This window comes from Tetrao urogallus (assembly GCF_951394365.1).
Source record: "Tetrao urogallus genome assembly, chromosome: 15".
NCBI classification, from domain to species: Eukaryota; Metazoa; Chordata; class Aves; order Galliformes; family Phasianidae; genus Tetrao; species Tetrao urogallus.
The window spans coordinates 731,282-751,788 of record NC_136828.1 but is presented as its reverse complement, the minus strand read 5'-3'; the positions used below and the strand labels follow the sequence as shown (position 1 = coordinate 751,788).

Below are 20,507 nucleotides of genomic sequence, written 5' to 3'. Positions count from 1 at the left end.
GGCTCAGGAGTTCTGTTTTTACACTTGTCTGGCACCACCATGAAGTGACTTTGTAATGAAAACCACATTATAGTGCATTATTGTGTTCCTTTTTGTTCAGTAGGTAGGAATTCATTTTCAGCACAGCATACCTATTTTTGGTACAAGTTTTGAGATTTCTCTAGATTCTTTGAGGGTCTTAATCTGTATGTTAGCTAATGGTTGGAATCTTTTTTTTGGCAGTTTCACGGCTGGAAGAGCGTGAATCAGAAATGAAGAAAGAGTACAATGCTTTACATCAGCGTCACACAGAAGTAAGCTTTTGTCTGATACCTTCCAAATAAACAAACCCTTAGTTTACTCATAAAATCATGTCTGAGGATTCAGTTTTGTCATCCTGGCAGTGACTAAAGCTTCTGAACTTTGAGAACATCAAAATTATCTGAAGGGAGGGTGCAAGGAGGATGAAGCCATGCTCTTTTCAATGGTGTCCATTGCCAGTCAGAGGGCACAGAAGGTTCTGTCTCAATGTCGAATAGCACTTCTCTGTGTTCAGGTGGCCGGGTGCTGGCACAGGTTGTGTAAGGAGATTGTGGAATCTCCTTAACTGGGGATGTTCACAAACCGTCTGGGCATGGTCCTTTGTGACCTGCCTTGGGTGGCCCTGCCTAAATAGGAGCATTGGACAAGATCACCTCCAGAGGTCCCTTCTAATCTCACTGGTCAGTAATTCTGTGAACAGAGCTCCCTCACCTTCCACAACTAACCAGCCTCATGGAGACCTATATAAATGTTGGATATTCTGTCAGACTTGTCCGTTCACTTATGTCATCAGTTAAAAAAAAAAAAAAAAAAAAAAGCAGCAAAGATGAGTGTTTTTTTATATGTATATATATTTTTAAGAAAAAGGAAAATTGGAAATGAATCTGGAAAACAATATTCAAAAAACAGGAATCACAGAATATCTTAAGTTTGAAGGGACACATAACCCATAGAGTCTTTTCAGTTTGGCTCATGTATATTTTCCTCTTCACAGATGATTCAGACCTACGTGGAACACATCGAACGATCCAAAATGCAGCAGGTTGGGGGAAATAATCAAACTGAGGGCAGTGTACCTGGGAGAAGGTAGGACCATAACCTCTCCATATAATGTTTGCCATCCAGGAACTTATAAAATGAGTGCATATTTGTGAGAGAAAGAAACCAGACAAAGGATCTTTCCTTGTGGGCATGGATTATACCTGAAGCTTTTTGTAATGTGTTGATGATGATTTATAGGTAAGTTCTCTAAGGTTTGACAGAGAGGAGTTTTGTGTGTTCTGTTACAAAGCTTAGACTTTATGGTGCTGCTGCAGATGGGGTCTTCTGGAAAGCGATGTTTGTGTTCTCAGGTGGCATGTAAAAGACTTATCTATAAAATGGATGGAGATGGAAGGTGTTCACCTGTGTGTGTGTGTCTGTGTGTATGTGTGATGGCCAGCAAAACTGGAGTAGTTAAATGCATTAGCCTTTATATAACTTCTTCCCCAGTTTCTTCAAGAGAAGATTTCTCTGAGTCAGTCACTCAGTAGACCTACTTATGCCCAAGAAAGTGATTTTTTTTCCCTCTGTTTTCATAGCACCAAACTGGTAAGAACCAGCCTCTGTTTAAAAGAATGGCAGTAGTACGAAATGAAATTCAGTGTATAAAAACACTATTTTTTGGAGCCTTACACTAAATTTAAAGCACAAAAATTCCAATTGCAATCATTTCATTACAGATACATTATATGGACCAATAATATTGCCCACAGGCTGTGAAAGAAAAAAAAAAGTGGTGTTCCATAAATACAGATCAGAGAAGTAATAAATCAGATAAAGCATCGTATAAATCTATTTGTACTGAGTACAATCTATTAAGCCACTGAGATGTATAAAAAGATTATTTCAAATGAAGAAAAAAAAAAAAGAAATATGTTTAGAAAAAAGGAAGAATAAGGATATTTTAGTACCCTATGTTTAGATCTGTAACATTTAAATACTAAGGAGTCCACTGGGTTTGGGATGAAGAAAGCAGAAGGAAGTGTCAGGTCTTGAAATAAGAAATTTAAGTTCTCTGGAAGCTGTGGCTTCCTTTTTCTGGATTGGAGTGCCTGGGAAGAAGTTCAGATTGTGAAAGTTTTGACTGTGTATTGTAAAACAGAAAAGGAGAGAGCAAGAGAGACACAAACTCCTACCCCCAGGAGGGAGGCTTGAAGGATGTGGAGACGGAGGAGTAGAAAACACGAGTTTTCAGAAGAGCGTGGGACTTCTGCCTGATTCCGTACAGACATGATATTCCTTTCCCAGCCAGTGCTTTGCATTCTGCCAGAGCTTCATGGTGTGAGAGGAGGGTGGGAGGGTCAGCCTCTGGTTCTGTTCTGGTGGCATACTGGTGTGCACACAGGGCTGGTGGGGGGAACAGGAGCTTTGTTCACAGCTGTTGGTAATGTAACATCGTGTTAGAAGGAAGGGAGGATGCTGAAGGAAAATGGGCTCGGTAACTGCAGAGCATCCACGTTTGAGACTTCTGCTGAGCTGTGTGCTTCTGCTGTCAGATGACTTTGTACACCCATGGTAGAGGGGAAGCAAGATAGACTGGGTCTTGGTCATCCAACTCACTTCTCCAACCTACCTGAAAAGTGTGGATGTTTGTAGGAAGAATAGCTGTGCTGATGTGTGCATTTATCTCTTGTTGCCATCTCCATGTCTCAGCTGGGAATGGGGGGAACTGTGAGCTGCTGAGCAGGCAGGGTGCAGCATAGCTGGAAACGAAGTGTGAGTGTGTGTTCCTGTTTCTTTCATTCTGCAGGGAGCAGCTGAGCTCTCCTGCCACGGGAAATATTCAGCAACATTTTAGGGGCAGCAATGTAGCAGTTTTAAGCAGTTGCATCCTAATCTCAAGAGTCAGAAAGGCTTATGTAGGTTTTCTCCCGCATACACTCCCTGATGGACAGTACGAATCTGTATCAGATCTAAAAGGAACTGGAACAGGAGCATTGTGATCTGAGCTGAGCTCTTTGCGTAGCCATAGAAATCCCAAGCCATATAAATCCCAAACTTCAGAGCTGGTGATCCTCTGTGGATCTATCTTTCCAACATGAACAGTTGCACTTAAGTCAGAAGCAGCTGCTGTGTGACACATGCTCCTTCAGAGTTTTAAAAATAAAAAATAAAACCAAAGAGCAAATTTAGTATTTTATTGCATCCCATAATAGTAAAAGATACTTGTAACCTTAGGTACAATACCAGCATACGGCTGGAAGATAGTAGTGTAAGAAGGATCCTTGTACACTGAATTGATTGACAAGACATTTATCATCTCATAGGGAGGAGAAGCCACAGTTAATTTATACTTCTTCTTCTGATGGCTGAGTAGTCCTTTCAGAAAAGAGCATCTTAATGTATTTGTTTTAGAGAGGAATAACTGAAGGTTGTGGTACTTGTAAAGTGGGCTGAATAGTAAGTTCTCAGTGCTATGTTTTCTGCAAAACAGTAAATTAATGTTGGGTCAGAGTGGCTAGAAGAATAAAACTGATTACAGACTACAGTGTTTGGAATCCAGCATTCTGGCCCCTTCCCATCTGAAGGTGGTGCTTTTCCAGTATACCAGTGGACAAGTATTGAAACCTGTACAGGGAAGAAAGAGCAGAAGCTAGATGATGGCCTCTCTAGGCAAACAGGGGCAACACGATGGGTATGGAAAGAGAAGATATGGTGTGAAAAGAACCAGTAGGTTGTAGGTCGTTCTTAGGATTGCGAGAGCACGTGTTCCTGACAGCTCCATCAACAGGCTGTTTCTGTTTTCCTTCTCCTCTGCCCCAAATTGATCCTAGTCACAGCTGTAATGGGTGGAGTGTGTTGGGCTTGTTTCCCTCCCCAGTTATCCTTCTGTAAATAAGGACGTATCTGTGCAATTACTTAGATGGTAAACTATGAAAGTGCTACAGGCAAAAGCAGGCTTGGCCTCCTTCTCTGCTTGACATATGCACCTGCCAAATTTGGAAAGGACTGCTTGAAATTGGTTCTGATGAGTTTTCCCTAATTGTGAAAAAAGCGAAAATTAATGGTGGCTTTTTGTTACCGTTCAGTGAAGGAAATACACAGTGAGAAATGTTTACTGGTTGTATCTGTAAGACCACTGTTCTCTGATGTGAAGGACAAAACTTTCACTGAGGATTGTCTGTGTGATGGAAGAGCGCTTTTACATGTGACATATTGCTAGTTCCTGGAAGAATGCAAAAATAGAGGAGCTCTCTATGTCTGTCACAGCCCCTGCCAGGCCTCCATCTGAGTCTGTAGGAACAACAACTGGAAAGTGGGTCATCTTCCTTCATTTCAAGCTTTGTGCTGTTCGTGTGTGCTGTGTTTGTGTATGCTTGTGCCTTTGAGGGATGTGTGTTCTTGTGTCTTTGCACAGCTGTGTGAGTTGGTATGCTGATGTGTTTTGGGGGGGGATATGGCTGTAATCTCTCACTGTCTTCCTAGGTGTTTGTGAGTGCATTTGGTTGCTTTCACCTGTGGATGTGCTTGGGTGTGTTTTGTATGGTAGTCTATGTAGGTACATGTTTGCATAAGGACATAAATACACCAAGGATGCTTGCTTATCACTTGAGAGAAGATAGTGCAAGAAATGCTGGGTATGTGTGTGTCTACTGCCATCTGAGCAGGGGGATGAGTATAGTGCACACCTTCATGTGGTAAGAATAAAAATGCATGCACATGCTTTCTCTGATAGGGCTGCACATTTGCATGACCTTCATTCTCTAATTGTTGTTGTTGTTTTGTTTTTTTTTTGTCCTGCTTTTTGTGCAATTGCTGCTCTGTTTTGGCTGTTACGTTTGTCGCTGCAGTCATCGCCAGTCATGGAGGAAAAGGTAAATCCTACTGCTGCATCTTAACTTTGTTAATCGTAGTTTCGGAGTTTGCTGTTGGGTGGCCATGGTGTGATGCTGAAAGGCCTGTTTGCCCTCTTTGTGTACTGACATCTGCATTAGACTCACACACAGCACGCTTCCCTTGGCTGGTGCAGAGGGAGCCAGCAAGCTGCTAAATCAGGAAGGATGTGTGCACTCAAAAGCAGAAAGTGCAGGTCCCAAACCAGGATCATCCCTGTGTAATTGGACTTTTGCACTTCACTTCCCAGAATATTTTAAAAAGTTGTCTTTTCTCCCTTTAATTAGAATCGTGGAATCACCAAGGTTGGAAAAAACCTCCAATCATCCAATCCAACTATCCACCTATCACCAATATTTCCCTTCTAAACCACAACCCTTCCTACTGCATCTACACGTTTCTTGAACACTTGCTATAGGAATACAAAATAGGCATATTTTCTAAGCAGGGCAGGGAATGCATGTCACCAGTAACTGTCAGAAAGCACATCTGACTTTGGGTGAGGCAGAGTTCTGCACACCCTGCCTACAAAGAGGGCAGTTACCATCTTGCAATGATGGCAAACACAGTAGTTCTGTTACATTTTCTAAGCTTTAGGCTGTTACGGGAGGAGCATTCTGATCCAGGTTTTGGCTACTGCAAGCCACTACAGAGGCTTTTGCTGTTTTCCTCGCAACACACAGTAGAAATAACCAAGTGCTCAGGGTCCCTCTGGACCAGAAGGATGTGGGTGTACGAAAGTCACTCCAAAGGGCTGAAAATTTCTGCCAACCCTGAGGATATTCTGAACTACTTTGAGGACTGGTAACACCAACATCAAGACTGCAAAACTGAAGTTAGTTTTCCAGTAGTTTTTGCTCTTCCCTGGGAGATGCAGAAGAGGCTGGAAAGTATTTTCAGAGAAACACAGCGTGGAAATTTTCAATGCAGCTTTCCTTGCAGTCTACATCAAAATACTTCCCTGAAGATCCTACAGTTTCTGATGTTACTTCATACTCCTCTTCTTTGTTAGCACAGATGATAAAGTTCATGTAGTCTGTGTACATTCAGTGGGGATCTGACAAATTACCTGAAGACGAGGTATAATTTAACATCAGAGTCAGCATGTGTTTGGGATGGCCCCATTTCTCCTGAGTTTCTGCATGTTAGGCCGTACTAATTAGGCCATAATCTCAGAAGTGTTTGTAGTATACTGTCAGATAATTTGACACCTGTTTTGCAGAAATAAATTATTTTTAAGAATATTTTAGAGCTATAGGAACTTTTCTCAAGCTGTAATGCAGCTGTGAAGTGTGATGTCCCTAGGGCCATCATTTTTGTAGCTATGTGCTGCTTTGTAAGAGGATTATTTACCAAATTTCTCTGTGTGAATCTTTAGGATTTTCAGAAGATTTTAATGGGGATTCTTAAGAAAAGTTTCCCAAGTCTCCCTGCTGGACCACAGTGAAAATTCCTTTTTGCCTCTCCTGCTTTTCCCAGATGGGCCACAGCAAGCAGTCACTCCAAGCAGGAGCCACAGTGGGATAGCAGTGCAGCGTGCCGTGTCAGCTGGGCAGTGCTCAGAACAGAAAGGCTGAGCATTTGTCTATTCTGTTAGACATTTTGCTTTTGCTTTGTAAATTAACTCTTTTCTGCCCCTGTGTCAGTGTGTTTGAGTTGGTCTTGGGGCGGCCTTAGGTGCAGCTGCAGTTGTTTTCACCCATGGTCACAGACCACAGAATCACAGAACATTTGGATTGAAGGGACCTCTGGAGGCCACCTGGTCCCACTCTGTGATGGTGGTAGCCAAGCTGAATTTTAGCAAAATGATTGCTATGTCCCTTAGCAGCACTGAACTGGGCTGGCGTGGAGCCTGGTAGAGAGGGAAGCAGATCAGTGTTTTGCAAGGAGATGCCCACTGCTGCCCTGTTTCTGGAGTGTTCATGCTGACAAGCCACTTCCTTTCCTGCTTGCTCTATATTTTCTCCCCCTGGAACTTGGTCCCAAAATCTGTGCCAGCTTACATATTCAGAATCAAATCCACAACTCGCTGGTCACCTGCACTTGCCAGAAAAAGAGTGATGAAGAAAATGTATTTATTTATGAGTTTGTTTAAATTCTGAATTTTGATGGACTGTAGTTAGATATGGAGAGTGGATCATGGAATGCAAGTATTACTTCTTTTGCTTAGTATTGGAAATGATCCCAAACCCACTGATTTCTGCTGTTGGTGCAAACCAGGTTTGGGGTGGAATGTACAAAAGTGGCATGTAGGTGACTCAATTCAGCCTCTTTTCTTCATTCAGTGATGACCATTTTGTGTGGGATTGTCTGCTGTGGCTTGTTTTCCCACAGTACATCCGTTTCTCAAAGGACATATTGGTTTAAATTGGCTCAGTTCATTGCGCTTCTGCATTTCCTTGAAACATTGCATGGAGGTGGTGATGTCAGTTGTGCCTGTTTTGGTCTCTTCACCCCTTCTGACTTTCTAGGAATATGCTTGGCTCTACCCATAGACACCCTGGATCTGAACAAGCAGCACCGTGGAGCTGTGGGTTTGGGAGTCCACCCAGCTGCTAATTTGGGAGAAGGAGTGCAATTCAATTTCTAATAACTAATATTTCGCATGAGCTAGTGTGCTGTTTCTTTTGTGTATGGACCTTGTAAACAGCTAACAGATTGGCTTTTCCTCTCTCTCTGTTTCTCTGTTTAGCAGGAAGGAACGTCCTAACTCTCTGAATGTCTTCCCCCTCGCGGATGGCATGGTACGTGGGCAGATAGGGGCCAAGATCGTCCCAACACTGGACCACTGGCACCTGAGTGACCTCGGCCAGCTGCAGTCCAACTCCAGCTACAAGGTTTTATAGACCATCTCGGAGCAAGGGTTTCCCACTCTGCAACTGTCAATAGCATCCCATGTTTTCATTAAGGTGGAGATTAACCTGTGTCCATAACCCTTTGCAGCCTCTTCCTGCTGTGCATTTTCTCCTGTGATGGCTGTGCTGAGGAGGGAGGATGTCCATCACAGATCTGGCATATGATGCAGGAGGGGTTTATACAGATCCTCATGCTTGCTACCTCCTTGTCTCAGTGTTAATCTCCTTTATTTGGCTGGCCCCGGGTTGAAAGGAGTGTGTGGAGGCAGCTAGAAATATAGGAAAGATAAAATCTTCAACTTTTTTAGCTTATTTGTGAGAGGAAATGATGGAGCCTGCCTCCTCTCTTTCCCTCAGTAATAACAAGGCTTTTGCTCCTCACCTGGGGCCAGGCATAGGGTTATACTTGCTCTTCAGCAGTTGTTCTTTTTGTCTTACCACTCTTCTGGCCTTCCTGTTTTCAGTTATAAGGAGTACTAAACCTCTCTGACTGCCCAAGTCCTGCACTGTGCTTAAAGTTCTTCACTTCCTCACACGTCTGGTCTGCAGCTCTATTCTTGCATTGTCTACATCCAATTCAGTGCACTGCCTTCTGCACTGCGGCTTGCCAGAATTTGGTGTGGTCATGGTAGCCACACCAAAGCAGCTGGATAGTTGTGCCTCTTGCTTCAGGTGCTCTGCTCTGCCATTTGGAGACTGCTTTGAGCCCAAAGACCCAGAGGTTGTGCTCTTAGTTGACAGATTTGTGCACTTATTAACAGTTAATACCATACGTGATGAGCCATATTTCCCACGTGCTGTACCTGTAGACTTCTCAAAGTCTTTGCTCAGAATCCTACCGAATTCCTCTTCAAGCAGCGTTTCCCAGGTGCCTGGTGGCAGGCCTGACAGCCAGTGATGCATCCACCTAGCATGGCTTGCAGTATGTCCTCCCTGCAAAGCTTCTGGTCTGCTTTAAAAATACCTTATAAAGGGCTAGTCAGATCCTACACCAATTTCTGGAAAGCTTTACTGCAATTAGGGAAGAGCAAAGCCACAGACAGTACGATGAGGATGTGAAGGTGTGGCTTCAGGTAGACTAGGGTGTGCCAGCACGTTGCTGTAGGTATGCACACAGCAACCAAGATGTACAGAGACTTACTTCTGCAAATAACTTATTGCTCTGATCTCCCAACTGAGCTGTACACTATCGTATGGATGTGCTCTCAAGCTCTCTACTGGTCAGGCACATGTGGCAGGTGTAAGCCTCAGGGGAGCTGTAAGGAAGTTGAGGTCAACTCCACCTCCCAGACTTCTGAAGGTGTAATTCTTTCAGATGTATCACTGCAGAGCTTCTGGAAGGTTTTCAGTGAGAGCTGAGTGGAGCTCATCAGTAACTCAGGATCTGCATTACAGGAGAATACAACAGGAATCCAGATAAATTCTAAGCTTTGGTTTCCAAGCTGGGATAACGGACAGTTACTGACTTGATAACTTTGTAATTTATTATTGGTGGTGTCAGGCAAAAAGCCCATTTCTGGTAAAAAGAGAACATTGTGCAGAGGTAGTTCTGTGCTCCTCTACATGTATTTGATGGGTAGTTCTGGGGTTGGTGTTGATGCTTGTTAGGAAAATGCAGAAGGGGGAAGCACACTGCGGAGGTCAGCTGATAGTGTGCAGATAGAGCTTGGGCTATGGAAGATTTGGATAGCTAGCGTGTTATGGTGGATTTCCTAAGAGTATGGAACAAACCTATGAATAATTAAAAGGACTGATTAGCTGACTTGCTGGATTTGCAATTTGGAATGGAAAATTTTCCTCTTGCAAGCTACTTGTGTACTCTCTCTGACTAAATAGCATTTCTCAGCTCTTATGCATGACTGAAATCTCAGCAGTGGTGGTGCTCGTGCACTCCTTGCTTTTTCTTTATCTGCTCTGATGTTTCATTGACAATGACTGCAAACACATAACTTACTTTCCCAATATTTTTATCTTGACCTTTCTCTCTAGTTTTCCTCCTTCATGGGGCCATATGTTAGTTATGTTTTAATTGTCCTTGTATACTTTTTATGACTATTTTCTATTTAAGTTGCTGTCTTTGTTATTTTATTTTTACATTCAGTTGCACATTTATTTTACATAATAATTTGGAGATGAAAGTCCTTAACGTTTTTGTTTTTATGTACTATGCTTTCAGTGTTATAACCATACAATTGTGACTACTCATGGTGACATATGACTGCTATGAATGTTGAGCCTTTGCAATGCATTTTGGAGGTCACTGCTACACATTTGATGTTTAGGAGGTTGACAGGTATGGCTGTAGGTAAGTGGTGGTTGTGGAGAGTATTCTTTGGGTGAGCTGTGGGCTATGCAGTGTGCCTCCCAGACTGCAGAGGAAAGCTGTACAGAGGGACAGTAGAAGGAAGTTTAATAGAGATTCTGGACTGTGAAGAAGAGTGCTTTGGTAGTGTTTACATTTGAGAGGAATTTCTCCAGGGCAGGCTGGTAGACTTAATAAAGGATGCTTTCTAGATGACTGTAAACTACAGATATATATAGTGAGTGTAATTACATGTGTAATTACTCCCTGATGTGCTCTGGGTGAAAGAAAGATAATGTCAATTAACAAGAAGCTATGGGATGTCTTCTCAATACAAGTATGTATCACTCTGTAGACACTGACAATGTAGAACTTGTAAATGACATCTAGATCCCAAGTGCAAGAAACTGTGTGTACACATGTAGTGTACCCATCTGCATGTCTCTTCTGCAGTGCTAAAATCCTCATGGACTTGTTATGCTTACATGCTGCGGGTACAAGAAGAAGCTTTGAATCTGTTCATCCAACAGAAGTTCCTTTTGGTTGGGGGAAGAGGTTTTGTGATTGCACTTTACACTTGGTGTTCTTTGTCCCTTTGTATGACAGAAAGCACAGCAGATAAATTGCAGCTGAAGTGTTAGAAGATTTACTGGATAACATTCACAAAAACTGAATAAAACTATTAAAAAAGTAACTCATGAAACAATCTGAAGTGGAGGTGAGAAGTATGGTTTCCACATGTATTCACAGTAAAGTGTTTCTATCCCAGTTTTGCTTGTAAAATCAGCAAACGTGCAGGGAAGCAATTGGAACTTCCAAGTAGGAATATGGGGGCTATTTGGACTGGCAGTGCAGAAACCAAACAAGTCATTGATTTTTTTGAATGGTCAAATATTAAAAATAAATCTTAACGTTTTATGTAAATGCACAGATGCAATATAAAGCCTTTGACTTCTGCAGTACAATGTACTGCAGGGTATTTTAAGATAGGCATAGAGGCCAGTCTAATTAAAGGAATGCGTTAGTAAGATTCCAGATTAAAAAAAAAAAAAGGCTGCAAAGGGTTAATATATTTCAGTCTTTTCTATCATCCCATTTTGAATTGCTTTGTTATGTTGTGCAGTTAATATTACAACAGTAGAGCAAGCCTTAGAAATCGGTGAAGTGAACCAGCATCACAGCTCTGAGGATGGGAGGCCCTGAAGCAGCTGCTGAGCAGTCTGAGTCTTTGCAGCAGTTGCACAGGAGGGGAGAGGCAAGCAATAACAGTTATAGCTGAGTCTGGGTGTGCAGCTGCTGAATGTCACTGCACCCAATTGCAACTCATTAGCACATATAATTCTCCAAATTCATTTTGCCATCTCCCTGCCGGCAGCAATTAGAGTGGGCTGCCATGAAGAAAGGAGAGATCTCATTTGGTCCTGGGAATGATTACTGCATCGGTCAAGGCGTTAATTGGCTGACTTTGAAGTGGTGCCACTTTAATGGACAAAGAAGGGCTGCAGTATAAAATCCTCACAGAGCCTTACAAGCCTCCCATGTTTTTCAAGAGGTGTTATGACAAGAAATGGGGCTGTAATGTCTGTAAAGCTGGACCTCATTTGTGCACATTTCACAATGGAAGTCTGTCGCCTATGTTAATTTGTCAGCTTCTTATTTTTGAGTTTCTGGGTCTTGCCTAATCAATCTGGGGAGACCATGCCTCTTTCTGCTCTGTTGTCAAGCCAGATTCATGCCTGGCTAGCTTCTGCATGTGGGAACATAGGTCTTCCCCCACTAGCAAAATCAGACCATTCGTTTGCTAGCCACTTTGCTTCTGCAGTTTGGTGTCAAAAATACGCTGCTGTTCTCTCACCACAAGGGATTCTCATCCTGGTTATGTCAGTGGCTTACTGTAATGACAGCTTCTGGATCCTCTAAGAGCTCACGTCTTTCCCAAGCAATGCCCGTCTTACCTTCCAGTCTTGGGAAGTGCTGTCCTGGCTTACTGCAAGTGCCAAAGCCTTTCAGCTTCTGCTGTAGTCAGTGGCAATTGGAGGTGCTTTTCACTTATGAAAAGGCCTTCTTCCTTGAGGTGCATGATGAAGAGGTCACATAGTGATGTGACTTATGAAGATAAGCCTTCATAGTACACGAAGAAGGATGTCGATCCTTTCACAGGTAGGATTTGCTTGCTGAGTTCAGCATGAGAACTCACTGCTACGTTCTGGTTGCAGTGCCATGTGTCACCAGTGAATGCTGGGCATTTAGTCGGTACAGTGAGCAAGGCTCATTTTGCTTAATGCTTTAAGGCAGCCATATACCAACAAATCGGAGATCAACTGAAATAAATAGCTCTGCTTTTCCCTTTTTGTTCTTTTCCTACCCTGGAATCGCCGTAGTGTCCCCAGGATGAAATGTCTGAATCTGGGCAGTCCTCAGCAGCTGCCACGCCGAGCACCACCGGAACCAAGTCCAACACTCCCACATCATCTGTGCCCTCTGCTGCTGTTACGCCCCTGAACGAGAGCATCCAACCCATCAGTGAATACAATGGCACAACCAAGAGCAACAAGAGGACACGAGAAAAGCGGAACAGCCGGAACATGGAAGTGCAGGTCACACAGGAGATGAGGAACGTCAGCATAGGTATGGGAGCTGGAGCATGTGTTCTTGATCAGGAAATTAATTTCCTTCGCAGTGCTTGTGTCCTTCTGTAACAGGAGAAGGCTGGGAGACTGATACGTAATCAGCTTCTATCCCAAATAGAATTAAGTGTGAGCTTTTTTCTGAGTAGCAAACTTTGTTAAAAAGTCAGTAATGTGAATGGTTTCCCAGGTATGCAGGATGGCAGTAGATATTGAGTCCATTTCCCTGCAGGTGCGTTCATCCATGTCATAGAACCCCTGTCATGAACGAGAAAGCCCCATATTGGAGCTTTTGAGAAGCAGTTTCTGGGCCTCATTAATATGCTAGTTAAAAACTTTGTTAACTTTTTTTCTCTGGATTTATTCTCAAGTATTTTATACCCAGCTGTTCATATATCATAATTGTCAGTTCGGTTAAATAATTATTTTCCCTCCCGTGTGTTTACTCCACACCCAGATGTATTTTAAAAGAATAGTTATATCCTCATCCAGCTGTTTTTCTAAGCTAAATAAGCTGTTTTCTCTTTAGTCTGTTTCTCATTTGAGAAATCTTTGGAAAGTTACAGTTGTTTTTTTTCCACTCCCCAGAGTCTTGTAGCAGATTGAATTAATGATGTCTGGTGAGGAAAGCCATCACCTAAGGCTTTAGTTTGCTGAAAGAAAGAAAAGAATGCAAGAACACGAGAAAAGCCACTTTCAGTGAAGTTTATTATGGCAGTACCAATGTAGTGTGTGTCAGCAACTCTCAGGCTGTATTGTGTTTAGACTTGTGGCAGCCTTCAGAAATGAGAAGTGGTGTGTTTCTTACATGTCATTAACTTAAATTCAAAAAGGACTGTAAAACTCAATGAAGACCATAAGGAAAAAAGTCTGTTTAGGAGCATGTGAATGAGCACAGGTTTCCAAGGACCATCAGAACCAGAACCTTTTCCTCTGTAATACAGAAGAAATGCTAACATTCAGCAGCTGATTCCTAACAAATTAAGACTATAAAACAAGATGTAACATCTTCTGTTGTAGCATTTGAATAAAAAGAGTCACAGGAGAGTCCCATTCTGTATTTTTATTAGCAGCTGGGGGCTCCCAACTTCATGGATTTCAGTCTGCCAGAAACCAGCACAGTTCTCTGTGAGGGCATGTGGCTTCTGCATAGATCACTGAAATTGTTATTTTGTGTGTATCCTGGCCAAGGCAAGTCAATGGGCATTAGTGAGAGAAATTGAACGTGGATGTCTGTGGTGGCTGAGACCAGAAGTTAGAGCTGACAAGAATAAGCTATACTGTGCATGCAAGAAAAGGGGAATTGCTTTAGTAGGTCCAGTGATGATTCTGGATTTGCTTCAGTCGTAAGTTTGTCGTGCAGTATTTCTCAGAGTTCAGTAATTCAAATGTACTATAAATAAGTATCCTCATTTTACATTTGCTTCTGAGGAGACTGTTTACCATCAGTAGCTCTCTTTCAATTCTGAAGGAAATGCCCATGTGAAAATTTAAGTTTTCCTGGTGAAATGATCATAGTGTGCAATCTGCTCCAGGCAGATAGTTGTGTCTTTATGTGCTCTGCTGTTCAGCTGTCTCTCATGTGTAATGCAGAACAAATCTCTGCTGTGGAGAAACTCAGGTACTTGAATTGTAATTGCATAATTCTATGCATCTGTTATTAAAACGTCTGTTACTGATACAAATGTCTTAAAGAGGAACCTACAGAAATTATATTCCAAGGTATTTGCTGCAAAGTTTTTCAGGTTGAAAAGAGAAGTTTGTATGAGCTAGAGAACTGCTGTATATGGATGCCTCCTTTGGCAACAGATACACATCAGGCTTTGTCTTCAGCATGGTATTGCTTGCCAGCTAGCCCGCAGTGCCAGCCTAAATGGGGGAATGAACGCTCTTGTTGTTGTGAGCTTTGTGTATTTGGGTTCCAAGGCAGTTTGGAAAGGACAAAAATGCCACCTCTAACACATTCAGCAGACTAACATAGTATACAGATGACGTCCTTAATCCTTCAAGCATTTTGTGTGTGAGCAGACAGTGTGTTTATGTTGCTTGCCTCAGCTTTTGAGCATTTTGGTTTCTAATACACATAAATTGACATGAGGGGGAAGTCCCTTATTTTCTTCCTCAAATATTGCCCTCAGGCTATAAATTATACAGAAACCAGACTGGATTTAATGCATTGTACAATGCAGTTTCTAAGTGAAATTTCACCATAGTGGATATGTAAGCTCCTTGTAGATTTGAGAAATTGTGTTGACTAATTGCTTGTATTTAAATGAGCCAGTGCCGGTCCATAGCTAGAATAATCTCTGTGAAGTGATGTGATTTTTGTCTAAATATGCACTGTGACTGAAGAATTTTTACTGACAAGTTAAAAGATTATATGGAAGTTATTCTAATGGATGAAGTATTTCTGGTTGTTATGTTCTAATGAAGATCTAGGCCAGCTATGTTGGTGGCACTGTGGTATTGCAGGGAGCATGCTTATGGTCTGTCTGCCCTAAAGATATGAAGGTATCTTTCCAGCACAGGTGCATTTGTGACTCTAGGTGATCTGCTGCTGTTTCTATTTTAACAACTGTACACAGCACCGTGACGTTCTCAAGCCATGGTATTTGAAGCTGCAGAAGTGGCTTTAAGGAGCAGTGTTACCATAGATCATGTGTTGTCTCACCTAGGTATGGGAAGCAGTGATGAGTGGTCCGATGTTCAGGACATCATAGACTCCACTCCTGAGCTGGATATGTGTCAAGATCCCCGCCTGGAACGCCCTGGAAACAGGTATTGTTGTGACTTTCTGCTCTTGGCCCTCTGTCTTGTTTCTGTGAGGAGTGGAGTGGATACTGTGGTTCAGAGTTCAAGATGCAGCTGTTTCAAAAAATGCATGTATCCTGGCTAATGCAAAAATGAGGGCGTGTTGGCCTTCTTTGAGTTCTCCAGGGAAGGCACGTATCAGCTGGTAATCTGGAAGGATCTGTGCAGCTGGCCCAGGTCCAGGCTGCTTTGAGACAGGTTGTCTTACTGGATCAGGGAGTGCAAAGAAATGTAGTGTTTCTAAACAAAAGGTTTAAGTTAAGCATAGGGAATATGGGCTTAAGTTTTCAAGGAGAGGAAAAAGATGTGTTTGTCTAATGAGATCAGTTCTGAATGCAGTTTAAAGCCTCAAGACTTCTAATTTTGTGTGGTATTCTTTAAGTGTTGGAAGAGCAGAAGCAGAGCTGCTATGCATGGGAGGACCAACAAAAACAACCCCAGTGGGCAGTGCTCATCGTAAGCAGGGTGCAGGAGTGTAGTAGGGTGCTGGTAAGAGGCTCCATCAGCACTCCCAGATAAGGAGAGGATGCATTAGGTGCAGAGAATACTCAGAAGCAGCAGACAGAGGACAATTACTCTATAGCGTAGCTCAGATAAGGACTGAAGACACAGGCCTGAGGTTTAAGGGACGCCTTGGACCAGCAGGATGAGAGTGTTCAGGTGTGAAGTGGTCAGTCAAGGCAGTCAAGACCTCTGAGTTAGTAAACCAATATGTTGATGTGGTTCCTGCCTAGCACCTGGCACTCAGCTCCCTAAAGGCTATTAATTTTGGCTCCATGTGTATCTGTGAAACATATATTAGGCTAGAATTATTAGTCTAGATGCCTTGATCCATTTTTACCAAGGTCTAGCAATGTTGTAGGTTTTTTTTACTCTTTTTTTACTGTCTGGTGGGTAACTTGACAATATGTCAGCAAAAAGGTATGTAGAAAATAATACTCTGACAAAGCTACAGCAAGATTTCCTCACAGACCAAATGTGAACTGGATTGCATTTGTTGGGCACTCTCCTCTAGTCTCTAAGAGCGTATGTGAGCAGCAGTAACAGATGCCTTTCTCAGTTAAACTTCCTTCAGAGTATGTAGGATGTGTGGGCAGATGTTAGCAGTATGACGAATCCAGGTAGCCAGAACAGTGCTGTGAGAGGAAGGCAAAAGTGACTGCTATGGTTAGACCAATAATTGGTTTCAAACTGAAGAAAATATAGGAGTGGAGAGTATTGCTGCATGGGGAGCTCTTCAGGCAGTGATCTCTGATCCAGCTGGAGATACTGAAAGCTACAGATGACATGAGATAACTCTGGAGCTGCATCTTTAATAGCAGAATGCTTTTGGGAAAATGTAGTGCTTCAGAAAGTGGAGTGCTGAGGCTGAATGATGCCTTCAGGTCAGGCCTTGAATGCTGGTTGCTTGTCCTCAGTTGTGCTGCCTGTTAGCCTGCGTCAGCTGATTAATTCTGATGCAGTTGTGGCACCCAGCTGTATTCCTGAGTGTTCTTAGATACCTGGGTAGCTTTGTAGTTAAAAAGCTGTTTCTTTTCTCTGCAATGTGCTGTATTACTCATGTATCAGTGACATCTGTAATCTCCAGGCTTGGTCGCAGAGACTTGATTTACCTAAGGACAAAGCCACAGAGCTTGCGATGTTATCCAGTGGTGCTGGCCTTTCTGCTAGGCTGCTGGAAAGGTTGCACAAGCTGGTTCCTCTTGTACAAGGCATGGCACACAGAAGTGTTTTTGTACCTGCTTCAGCGCTGATTGTTGGAGTAGGCACTGGCAGTCCCACAGACACCACACTCTCTCATGCTATGCCTTCCTGCAGTGGCTGTCTTCTCTTTGAGCCACGAGTCTGTCAAGGCATGCAAGGTGATTCTCCATAGAGAAGATGTGGAAATGTGCTTCCACATGATGTAATTAGATAACATTAACTTTGATTTACCTTTAATGAAGTACGTTTTGCTGAGGTATGGAAAAGCATTTGTGTGCACAGATTCACTCAAAGAAGAAACTAAATCTTCAGGCTGACTTACTAGCTGGCAAAGAAAGAGGAAAACCACTGCTGTTTGCAGCATTTGAGTCCTTATCTGATCTTACTGCTATGAGGATTGCTGTTTAAGTTGGTGGGAATGTAGGCATCATTGCACAGTCTTAGGTCTGTGAGTTGAAAGTTTCTATGAAATACTGAGAAGTCATGAGCTGTTTGAAAAGGAGTCAGGTAGGCGAGCTTTGAGGTTATGCACGGTAGGTACTGGTACTTGGTGTGGGGATTAAAACATGCTTTTTCCTTTACTTACTAAATTCCCTCAGTCAGTCCATGGCAAGAGGGTGGAATCTACTCCACCTGTTTTGATTGTAATGGTCTGTGATGCTCAGTATTTCAGAGAAATTATGTTCTAGCTTAAATATTGCCAAATAACAAGAATCCTTGCCTTTCCTTCTTCCAACCCAGCCCAACCCAGGGGATTGTGAACAAAGCGTTTGGCATCAACACAGACTCTCTCTATCATGAACTTTCCACAGCAGGATCTGAGGTGATCGGGGATGTTGATGAAGGAGCAGATCTGCTAGGTAAAAACTTGTTGGAACTGTTCTGTTTTCACTGATGCAATGACAACTCTGTTAAGCTTCTAGAAGCATTTAAATTTGCTCTTTTTTCAGAATTTGGTTGTTTGGCCTTTAAAAAATGGCATGGAATTTGGGATGCACTGTGACTGAAATATATACCTATGGCACAGAATTCTTACCCAACAATTTAAGTTAATGGCTATGTATTTGGGCTGTCTTTATGTGTCTTTAAGTTATTTTCCTATAGAATTCTCCTACACGAGCAGTTTGAAGATTGCTTCTTCCACTCCTTCCACAAATTTTCACTCCAGTAATTCTGCACTCTAGCAGCTTCACTTGGAATAAAGGTTTTATTGGAAGTTTGCAAGAAAACAGCTCCTTTTGTTAAGTATTTTAAAGGAACAATTTTTCTTTGTTCTCGTATGGAAACATCGTAGTCTTCACTGCAGTTTTTACCTTTTTATAGTTGATCCAAGAGAGATTTGCATTTTCCTTTTAGGCTGATTTTGAAGGAGCTTTTTGTATCTGAAGTCTGATTATATTCTGTGTTCCTGATTACTTTGAAGCAGTCAGAGAAGCAGCTTTGTGTCAGGTAGCAGTCTGAGCCCTTGCCATGCTTTCTGGTGTTGGACTCTGAGTATGCAAACCTTAATTCATGGCAGAATTTAAGCTTGTTCTGAAGGCCTGCTTAATATTTTCAGAGAAATATGAATGGTATTTGAATATCCCGATAACACAAGCTACTGACAAAGTTTATAACTGTGTAGCTCACTGTCAGTTTTACTGCTTGATTTAAAAACTGTAGAAAATACGAGGACTCCTACAAGTATTCCTGTTATGACATTGAGCAGCAAGAGATCTGATGTGAAAGTGAACATTTCTGGTGGTTACTGGCATAAGAGCTGCATTTGGATAATCTTACAAGTTTGGTTCTGGAAACAAAATTTTTACTGTATATCCAAAAAACTTTTGGATATACATAGGTTGCTCCAGAAATGATGTCTCCTATTTATTTCCACAACAGATACAAAGAACACAATAGCACTGTTTGATAGGGCAAATTCTCAGCTACAGAACATTATTTTTCCACTCAGTCACTACCATTAGTTATTCATTTTCACCAGCAGTGAACAAGAGCTGCATGGTGTGCTTGTACAAATCTGCACCAGTGGAAGTACCTGCTGTCACCACTGCTGAAATGCACCACCCACTCCTCCCTGTGCCAACACCCACTGTTTGGTCTCCATCAACGTTCGCAAGTGTTGATGAATGTCATTGGGTCTTTTTTTTTTTTTTTTGCATGGAGAAGTTCAATGACACCTTTGCTTCATCTGTACTTTCATGTCAGTTACCATTCTGTCAGACTGCCTCTCTGCTGCCATCTGTCACATAGCAAAAAAATTTAATGCAATACAGGTGGGAAGGTTCAACCTCTGATGCATTACCACCAACATTCGCCTGTGACATCATGGGTCAACGTAATAAAATAGGAGACATTACTTTTGGAGCAGCCCTCATATATCTAGAACGTGATCAGCTGAGTCATGTCGCAGAATTGCAGCAGCTTCTCTTTACGAGAATTAAATTAGGGGAATACTTGTATTACCTTTGAATGAGTCTGGTATCAGGAACCTCTGAAGGAGTATGTTTTTGCAGAGGGGACAGATTTTAGCCTATTCCCTGAAGATTTAACCATGAAGAAGTGGACTGAAGGCTGTAGAGTAGGTCAGTACATAGTTTCTTGCTCTATCTAAGACATAATCTCTGAAATTGATACTGTTGTGGGCAACTGTGTGACTGGAATGTGAAAGAGATCTAGACTGTGATCACAACTCTTGCAATAGCTGTTTGATATAGATGTTTTTTTAGGAACATGATGCTAGCTCTGCAGCATGCAGTGTAACTCTTGTGCATGGAGTGATGACCGTTGACAGAAGTCTTTAAGACATCTATTGTTTGACACCTCTTCCACCATGGTGGAAGAAAAAGTCTACAGAAGAGTAGAGATGAACTTTTGCAGCCTGTGATTGCAGCCAATATGTGCAGATACTGAAAATATCAGAATTAAAAAGAAAAAGCAAGAATTTTGGGTTTGAGAGTGACCTGTATGTTAGCAGTCATTGCAAAAGGGCTTGAACTCCTGCTCCTAGCGAAGGTGGCAGGAGCAACAACACGTGGCTATTAAAGATGTGGGATGAATTTTGTTCAGTCAGCCCCCATGCATTATTGGGAGCTCTCTTTGTGACAGGCTCAAAGAATTAAAAGCAATCAGAATCTTCCCATCTAGCATGTGTTTTATCTTGATCCTTAGGTGCTTCCTTGTCTAGAAGAGCATATGATGTAATACATGGCTTTCTTCCTCTAAATCACATATATCTTCTGTGCCACTTGTTGCTTTTTATCTCTCTTGAAATGGCTGTGGCATCAGGAAGTGTGAGCATCAGAATCGTTCAGG

General features: G+C 42.2%; 1 protein-coding gene across 1 annotated transcript in view; it reads left to right on the top strand.

Moving 5' to 3' along the window:
- MAPK8IP3 (mitogen-activated protein kinase 8 interacting protein 3) overlaps positions 1-20,507 on the top strand; it is a gene marked incomplete at both ends in the record, with an annotated part of 70,400 nt that overhangs the window by 20,270 nt on the left and 29,623 nt on the right. The window contains 7 exon segments of the mRNA XM_079542970.1: positions 223-293; positions 1,016-1,107; positions 4,854-4,877; positions 7,589-7,733; positions 12,435-12,681; positions 15,356-15,458; positions 17,937-18,055. Of these exon segments, the coding sequence (XP_079399096.1) occupies positions 223-293; positions 1,016-1,107; positions 4,854-4,877; positions 7,589-7,733; positions 12,435-12,681; positions 15,356-15,458; positions 17,937-18,055 (801 nt within the window).